Source organism: Colobus angolensis, unplaced genomic scaffold (assembly GCF_000951035.1).
Source record: "Colobus angolensis palliatus isolate OR3802 unplaced genomic scaffold, Cang.pa_1.0 Scaffold178, whole genome shotgun sequence".
NCBI lineage: Eukaryota > Metazoa > Chordata > Mammalia > Primates > Cercopithecidae > Colobus > Colobus angolensis.
In genome coordinates, this window is record NW_012114910.1 from 505,839 (window position 1) to 515,887 (window position 10,049).

Consider the following 10,049-nt stretch of genomic DNA (forward strand, 5'->3'; position numbering starts at 1 on the left):
CAAGTTTTATGTTTCAGGTCATTCAAACAGTTAGCGCCATGGACAAAGATGATCCCAAAAACGGACATTATTTCTTATACAGTCTCCTTCCAGAAATGGTCAACAATCCGAATTTCACCATCAAGAAAAACGAAGGTAAATATATTAGCTTTCTACACAGAGTACAATATCAATTGGAAAATAGGATGCAATTTCATAACGTAACTGAAAATATCATTAAAATGATTTTTGTTCACCCGTGAGCACTTGAAATTCAGCTTATCAGCATAATGGCATGGTAATTACCTTAGTTTCTAATTTTCAATACTTAAACAAGAGATAAGAAATTTGTTAATGTAAAACGTTAATTTTTTTCCCAGGAAATACCTCAATCACCTTACTTTAAAAAATGAAGAGTAAAATTTAACCCCTGTGAAAGCTTCCAGGTATTTTGAGATTCTGAGATATCCCTAAGAGGGGGAATTGGCTTACACTTTGCAATTGCTAAGTTTTAATTGACTGTTTACCACGTCTTTAGGGAAACCTATTCTAATTTTGCCTGGTTTGTGGGTACACATTAAAGGTATTTGTTTTAAGCCTGTACCAACTTGAACAATAACAATTAGTTCAGAAAATCCTTTTTGAAGGACATTTCTTATCAGTATTATTTTGGAGCTAGTATGAACTGATTTATTGTTAAGTCTTTCACTCACTGAGCACATTTAATCCATTTCATTAGATTTTCTGAGGACCAACCTTGGATTACTGTTTTCTTTAACTATGTTATTTATCATATGTGAAAGCCATATATTATTGTTTAAAGTCTATCTCATTTGGAAATTTTTGTTTCCTAAGCTGCTATATATTTAAAAAAATTATAAAACTTGATTTTTGTTCAAATGTATTTAAGTCTTAGTTGTAGTGGTTTTAGAATGATTAGCAAAATATAAGCAATGTCTCAGGCTTGTTTCTGGCTTTACTACAGGGATCTGTTTAGGTCTGTCAATGGTCTGTATACAAGCTATACTCAGAAGAGTAAAATTTGATTCAAGATATCTGTTTGTATTGTTTGCAGTATTCTATTTAAAGAGATAGTGAATCTTGATAAAATTTCCTTTATGAAATAAAATAACATTTTGTGGCTAAATATATTATGGCCTTGCCTCTTAACAAAATGCTACATAGTTCTTTGGGGATGCTTTGATAAATGTGGATGAATCACAAAAAGGAAATGACAGTGGTTATATAGATATTACTAATTTAACTGACCTCCACCATTATAAAAACTAAGGAGACAAAATCCTTTCTGTCTCCTCAATAATGGAGTATTCATTTGTTAGCTACCCTTGATTAGAAACTGTAATCCAAGTACATTGTCTTTGTTTCTTTATTAGCATCACCAATATTTTTTAATGGAAATCATATGAATATTTCTAACACAAAGCCTCCTTAGAAACCCCAAACTGAACTGGAAGTCTGTGCGTAAGTGTGGTCCATGTTTATTCTGATTATGAACTAGTAAGTATCAGGCATTGTTTTTACATATAAAATGCACAGCATTTAAAGTTCTCCATGAAGAAGTTACTTCCCATTCCAAATATTCTGAGACCCTTAGTGTTTCCTGTAAATTTTGTAACTCCAAGACACGCTTGTTATAAGTGTGGTCCTAGAAGGCATCACATAAGGTATTGGGTGAATGGGAAGATATTATTGGGTACCAGGGAAAGTCTAATTTTGACACATATTTATTATGCCCTGATATTTTTAAAGAAGAGATTTAATTCTACAATGAATGAATTGTATGTGTTTTCCTAAATTTTGGAAATTAGTAGAAAGTGAAAGTTTAAATACTTAGAATACCTCATTCTGCTTCATCACACATTATAACAAACCCAACCCTGTAATAGGATATTTAATGTCATGTCATTATCTGTTTTATTTTGATACTGGAAAATAGAAGTTAAAATTATGATCTATCTTACAGGTTTTTCATATTATTTTGTTTTGTAAATTTTTTTAAAGATGTCAGTTATTATTGAAAAATGACTTGAAACAGGAAGAGTGCTCCGTACATCATGATTGCTTATTTTACACTGTGTTTATTTGCTTTACAAAGAGTGACCACATAATTTATTGTTTCTACTGGGACACGTTTTAAAGTGAGAGGGGTCGCTGCTTATATTTATGTCTGAGAAACACCATAAACCAGGACTGCCTTACGGAAAGTAGGACTTGTGTTCACTGTGATTTGGGATTTAGGATCCAAGTATTCAACATCTCCTTCACAAAATAAATCATGAAACCACAGGTTTGAAATAGATATATAAAGTTTATACTCTGTGTTCCTCTTCCTAGATCAGAAATTCATGAGTTTTGCTTCATAGACCACTACTTATTTGGCACCTGAATAGGTACTGTAAAACAGAAAATAATGATCTTGTCTTAATATGTGGAAACAAAGTAATGAAAAGAAGCTGTAGAAAACATTGGAGATAGATAGACAGACACATAGATAGATCAATAGATTCATGATAGATAGATAGATAGACAGATACATATCTTGCATGCTTACTGCAAATTAATTGTTAATGATGAGAGAACACAAAAAAGTACTAAAAAAATCAAAACACTAAATATGATTTACTTTAAAATGATGGCATATTCTATGTTGGAAACATGGAGAGAGAATCAGATGGTATAGCCATGTTTATAGTTCTTTTTTCCTTCTTAAGATAAATTTTAAAATGGTCAGTATCTGATGCTTCTCCACTGACAGCAGTATGAGTTACAAGTTCCAGCCTGCCAGAAAAATGTTAAAATGTTGAGAGAGCTAATATAATCTAATCTATAGTTGATGAATAAGTTTGTCTCCTATTTAATTTGATCTTTAAGGGAGATGATTTCAGTATTTGGCATTTTCTAAGGAACTTGCCACCATATATTTCAGTTCAAAATTATTGTAATTTTTCTTTTCTCTTATATGGATTGGTCCCAATGCAATTTCTATCAATTAATCACAATAAAAGACAAAACGAGATCGAAATGAGCTCTCTCTTGTCTCCTACACAGATGAATTATTTCACAAGTAATTCTACTAAATATATAAGAATCGTATTTCTGCCAGAATAGGAAAGCAACCTTCGGTATAAATAAAGGTAGAAGTAAAGGTCAAAAATACAGTGAACCATTTATACCGCATGTTCACACCAAAAAAATCAAAGCACCTTGAATATGGTCAAGATATTGGTTTCTTCCAGTTGGTTGGATTTATAAGCAGAGAATTTTGTTGACCACATTTCAGTACTCGCCTCAATTTTAATCATGGAAATGGAAAATAGCTAACAATTAAATATAGCAAGACAGGGAAGAAAAAAAGGACCTTTTAGAGATTCTAAAATATCTTGTTTGCAGGAAATTTGAGGTCTTCAGAAAACTGCTCATCCTCAGCCTGAACGCTGGAGGTAAAAAATGTGATTCAAATCGCCAGAGTACCGTCTGGTGAAATGGGAGACCTCGTGGTTTATACTGAAATTTTTCAACCATGTGTGTAGAGAAATGAGAGAAAATATAAATCTCTGCTCTCTACGGAGAGTCTATGGTAAGAAGAGAAATAGACAGTGGACCTGGATTTAGTTACAGCTTGGTTATGTTTAACCCAGCAGGAGAACCGTAGTACCTGATGATACCAGTTCGTGTTTCCTTCTTAGTACCTCCACATTGACTGAAATATTATTGATAAGAAGCTTACTTTAAATGCAAACTTTTGATAAATAATTTGAATAATGTAGATACTAACCATTACTTTGGAATAAACATGCCTCCTGTTAGCTCATTGTCCATAACATAGTTACCTGTATAGAGTACAATTTGTGCATTGTCTGATGGATTTCTGTCTCAACTGAGTGGCCTACTTCAAATGGTGTAAGTTTATTTATTTTTATTTTCTGGAAGTATCGAATACTCTTACTTTAAGCAAATCATTTTAAGCCTCAGTTTTCCCATCTGTAACACCGGGATAAAATACCTGCCTCATAGTTGTGCTGCGGTGGATATGTGTGAACTAGGACTTAGACAGCAATTGGCACAATGCCTGGCACATAGAAAAACACACAACAGTAAGAGGGATGAGGTCACTTTACATGAACTCATTAATTCCTTCTCATACGATATTATATCTCCTCTGGCTTACCATTCTCAGCCAGGTCTCTTTGAAGCTTTAACTCTTCAGAATTATAAATCTTGTGCAGTAATTTTGAACGTGGCTTCGTCAGTAGTTGGGAAAACACTGATCCTCACTAGAACACATTGCAAAAACATCTGCTTATGCTGTAACTGCAATGTGTTGCATTCTAAAGGGTATTAAAATAGAAAGACAAAATTAAAAAAAGGAGGAAGAGGATGAGGACCAACTATGAAAGTTTTATCGCCACAGAAATAGCTGCAGGATTCCTGGATATGGTTTTGAATATGATGGATTTTTTTTGTTTTTTTTTTTTTAACCTTTCTATAGCTCCATTGCCAGAACAAAACTCAGGTTTCTCCACACTATGGTAGCTTCCAGTTGTTGGGATCACTTTCAATTCTAGCATATAAAATTGTTCTAAATTGCCTCCAAACTTCCATCCCTCCCTGCAAACACACATACTCTGTGGAAACCATTTACATAGCTGGAAAATTACAGACAGCCCTCCTTTGCATGTTTGACTACCGTCAGTCTGTCTCAAACTTCCCTTATTGCAAAACCAAAATTTGCTGCCTGAAACTGGAAGTGGATTTTCCTGATTCTCATGCCAGTCAGAGCTGATGCTGTGTCCTCCCTCTTTTCTCCAGCTGAATCTTCAGGAATACTTTTTCTGTATTCAGGATATAGGTTTCAAGGCAGACAGAGTCATTCTGTCCGCTGCCTTAAGCCAGGTATACCTAGCCAGGCTGGATTGTACTTGAAGGACCTACCTGCTGATCTATATAGCAAGGAGTGCCAACTTGCTAAGCCAGTTGCCTTCTTTCTGGCCACCTGAGTCTTCCTTAAGTTCTGCTTTTACAAGAGGCTGCTTTGGAGCCAGTAGAAGGCTTTCCTAAAAGAAACATCTCTTTCCTCAAGTGGCCTTTATAAAAACATCCATACCCTTAGCTACAGCAGAACCATTATGATTGGGTTTCCCGGGCAAGCATCCCCAAGCAACAAGCAAAAACTGTGTACTTGCATGAGTATGATAGTGAATATCTTAATATGTTTCCGATGTGATTGTATTGTCTGTTCTGCTCACATAGTGGACTTTTCCACAGCACAATACACAGCACCAAACGTTGACTAGAAGTGTTTTCCGTATAAGTTGTGTACTATTACCTATGTGAAGCATGGGACATTTCTTCAATGTTGAATCATAAAAGGTAGTGCTCAATTTGCATGAAACAGGAGGTGTGACAGATCGTAGATACGGAGAACAGCACTATGCATATATGATCCAAAAAGGCTTCTGATTCAGTAATTTATAATTTATTGTTTATGCTTCCAGCAATGTGCTGTTGATAGAAAGACATTTATGTTTCATTTCGTCGCCTAAACTGTAATTAAGGGCGATGTGCAAGCTAAGAAAAAATAGATAACAGATTTGTACTTCCAGTTTCTAAGTTGCGTATGACTGTACAGTTAGTGTCACAAGACAAGGAGATTTTCTTTGCTTGAGTAGTTTTTGTGAAACTCTTGTTATTTTGTAGTTTTCAGATTTTCATTTTCTTTTTAAAATTGTAATTTAAGAGTACCTGCAGAAGTGAACAATTTTCTTTATATATGTTGAAAATCCTAAAATTATTACTCTAGTCAGACATAGCACTGATGTTGGTATCTATTTTTCAGTGTATGTTATGGGAGACAATTTGTTCTGAGATTACTGACCACTAGGATATAATTCAGATACATAGCGTAGATTTTATAGATTTATAGTTGTGCTTGTCAAAATGCTATTCAAAAGTTTTGAATTGCATCAGACCTTTTCTGCCAATCTGCTAGCAAACATTTCCAGTCTTTACAGAGCTTTCTAATTCTGAAGAAAATAAATTGGTACCTGCTTAGTTATCTTAGTGATCTTAAAGATGCCTTTGTGCATAGAATCTTTCCTTTGAGCACTTTGCTTTCTGAGACTTTTGCCCCAAATTCTTATATAAAATAATAAAGGAAGAATATAAAGAATTACTTAGAAAAAATATTTTTCATTTAGACAGTCTTGTCCATACCACTTTGTTGTTTGTTTCATTAAATAATAATGCTATTTACTGATTTATCTTTTACTTACAAGCATAAAAATCAGTCTTGGGATTTTGTGGATATTAAACAAACATAACTGTCCTTTGGAAAGCACAACCAAATATTAAAATTGAATGTGGAAACAAAACGATCTGTCAGTCTATGCAAATTCTTTTTTTTTTGAAAAAATATTAAATGTAGTTGACAATTATTTCAACTCATTGCAGCACAGAATTTTGCATTTTGCATTCATTTCAGCACTTTATAGATACAACATTGGGCATACGTGACATTCCATATGCTCATGTGACCTGAGTACCACCTACCAAGTGCTTCAGATCCCTCAGTTTATTAAAGAAGTAGATAGAGAAGGCAGGAGAATAATTTGGCAACAATAAAGCAGGCACTCTGCATAGATAAACATGAAAAAAAGATTGTCTTGGGATGAATTAGAATGAAACATAAAGGGGAGACACTATGGAATATATAACAGCACAGGCTTTATAATTAGGAATATTTAGGTTTAGCTCTTCTGATTATGATCTACGGGAACCTGCAAGGTAACTGAATAATCTTGAACATTTGTCTATATAATAACATTTATCCAATGTTGTTTTAAATAATAAAATATTAATTTAAGAAAAAAATTTAAATGGTATTGTACAAAATTCATTGACTGACAAGTTGGTGATGATAAATACTAGTTTACTTCTTCTCTTCCTCTCTTTCTATTACAATTTTATGAACCTCTTGAATCTCATTTGTTCACCCAATGCAACAAATAAAAATATTCATAAGGAACCTAAATAAGGTATTTGGGAGATGATTAATGATATGCTCTTGCATTTTCCCTTACTTGATGGGCCAATGATTGAATATGTCTGCAGACATTGTTCATGGGTAAAGCACAGGGAAAGGAGGAATGCGAAAGAGAAGTATTTGGGTAACTTAAGTAGTTCTTTGAACATATTCATCATTACAGTAACATAATCAAAGAATAAAAATGGAGAGTACCTAAAAATTGTTCTTTTTCATTTGGCTGGCGAGAGCATAGAGTTCTTTACATAGTGACAAACAGAATATTTAACAGTGACAGAATGACTGAATTTTTAAGCCAGGAATATCTTACTAAATACATAGCTTATGAAAGTCTTATATGCTAAATATAGAACTTCATATGTGCTTAAAAAAAAATACCAGGGCAATGAGATTGAATGTCTGTTTCCCTGACTTTATTTTCCATTATTCTCTTCCATCTTCTATGCCCCTTATACATGCTTTGGTTTGAACATGCCAAGCCAGTTATGCTTTTTAAATCCCCTCTCCCTCCCCCTTGCCTGAAATTCCCATCCTCTGTTTTCTCCCTCTTCTATTTAGCTCATTTTAAATCATTCACAATAATTCAGGCAATGATTTCCCTTAACCATGGGCAGAGCAAGCGGGTGGTTAACAGTTGCTATAAAGTTTTTCCTCTTTGCTTTTCTCTGTAGGACAGTCTGGTAACTGCTAAGGCAAACACATGAATCAAGGAATGTTTTCCCCACTGTCTTCTGAGGTTATTAATAATGGATAGGATCTCTTTTTCCCTTATTCATTCATTCAATACATATTTATTTGGTGTCTATCATGTGCCAGGCACACCCTTAAGAATTGGAATTGGAAATAAAGCAGTGAATTAAATAGACACAGATTTTGCCCTTCTATACAGTATATTTTTGTTTTCCTCAGGACTCAGTCTTATAACAATTTGAAATCTTAGAGAGGAAACTATAATTTACAATGAAATGTTGTGATAGAGTGGGGAAATTTACAAGCAAGTCTGAACAATATTATGATTTTGTGGGAATTATCACATACTCTAAATTCTATACTTTCATAAACAAAGTTTCCTCCTTAACCCAATTTTTTGAGCCTGGCCCTACATAAAGAAGTGTAAGATCTTCGTGGATTCCATCATTCCCATTCCACCTTGAGGAAGCATTTGGCTGGTCAGAATGGTGATGTACATCTTTAATCACGGACAGCTGATTCTCCCTCTGAGTTTCATATTGGTTTCTTTATTATGCCTGAGCTCAGATGAGGTATGTCGAACCATACTATTCAATGTGTTTATACTAGCAGGGTCAAAGAATGTCAGTGAGTCCTTTCCAAATGCACAGTGATCTATAGACATCACTGTAATTTGTGATAAAGTACTGCCAGTGAACTGGGGCTGATTATTCCATTTTGCAGGCTTATTAGAAACCATTATACTTTTCATACAAGTTGCATTATGTGAGGTTCATGCCTTTACCAGCTCCTATGCATGGTTGTTTCAGATACCTGTCAGTTAATGGAGGTTTTGTTTTAGCTCACTTTCAGTGTACAGGATTTACTGAGGCCTCCTGAAACTAGAGAACGCTATTGTTCTGATTTCTGGCCATGACATTGGGTTCATATTCCATCTGTTGCCTATTCTGTCTGTTCGCTAATGTAACACCAAAATCAATGTGCTGATGCACTTTGTTGAGGAAGATAGTAATTGCTGTGCTTGAACCTTTTTTGGGTTACTCATTGCTTTTGCTTTCATTCCAGTAGATTGCCTACTAGAATTTCCTTCCTCTATTGCTCAAGTATATTATCCTCAGCCTTTTGAGGCTGTTTATCTCAGGGTGGTCTGAAAACAAGGTGATACTGTACTGGTTTGCCGAGCACAATCATCCTTCTCTGAATTTCATTCTTTTGCTTGACCAGACAGTCACTGCTAGTTCCATCAAGGTCACACTGTGATTTACTTCTCCCTGAAATTCGGTTTCTTCTCTCACAAAATGAATGGGTTCATGCTAGGGAGCTAAAGGCCCATCTATCCCAACATATGGAGTGTTCAAGCATGTGGTGTTAGAAGAAACATCACAAATGTTAAAATCAGACAACTCCCAGGTCCACCAATTAATGGAGAAGTGACTTTGGGCAAGGCTTTTCGCTTTCTGTAACAGACTCTAAGTGTTTGAAAATGTTGAAACAAAAGCACCGTGTCGAATAGATGAAAGAATGTAGGATAAATGCCAAGGGAAGTTACTGTAATTTCTGTGGTACTTTATGCACTTTCTCATTTTTTTAACGTTTAAAAATCATGGATGTGATCTTTACCATAGAAATTACTGTATAAAATATCTTCCATACTAAAATATTGGATAGTATTATTAGAAGATAGGCTTCTAAAACATTGTAGCTTTTCTTTCTCACTATCTTTGGGCAGAATTCTTGACAAATTAAATAATAACTATTCTCATAAAATAAAAGAACTCAATAAACATATGACAAATGGTCCCAATAGTTCATAATTTGGGAATATATTTCACTTAAGGCTGGAGACAAGGAAATATAAGCATTTTGTAAAGCTATTTATTTGATACCACTTTGATTTATCAGAGAGATCTTTCAAAATGAGAAAGCTTTAGTAAACTTTTGCAGACATGAAACATCGTTATATGTGTGTCAAAGTTAAGAGATATACTAGAATGTAGTTTACTTAAAGGAGAAATAGGGATTGGCCAAAAAAGATTTTTAAAGACAAGTTTCATGGAATATTTTCTACAAATACATAGGCCCTATGGTGATAAGACCTTGCTTGATTCTCCAAAAGGAAATTAATGAGATGGCTTTTGGTATTTTGATGTGCTTACATCCTTTCTTGGTGTTTATTTGAGGCTTTTACACACACACAGAAACACTGTCTAATAATGGGACTAGAAAGTATATTGATATCAATACACATAATATATATCAGTAATATGCATGAATTTTTTTTTTTTTTTTTTTTTTTTTTTTTTTTTTTTTTTTTTTT

At 34.1% G+C, this 10,049-nt stretch overlaps 1 protein-coding gene across 1 annotated transcript in view; it reads left to right on the plus strand.

Moving 5' to 3' along the window:
• The window catches only part of CDH8 (cadherin 8, type 2), a 387,613-nt gene that overhangs the window by 325,390 nt on the left and 52,174 nt on the right, over positions 1–10,049 (plus strand). The window contains exon 10 of the mRNA XM_011938783.1: positions 18–135. Coding sequence (XP_011794173.1) covers positions 18–135 — 118 coding nt within the window. The remainder of the gene's footprint in view (positions 1–17; positions 136–10,049) is intronic.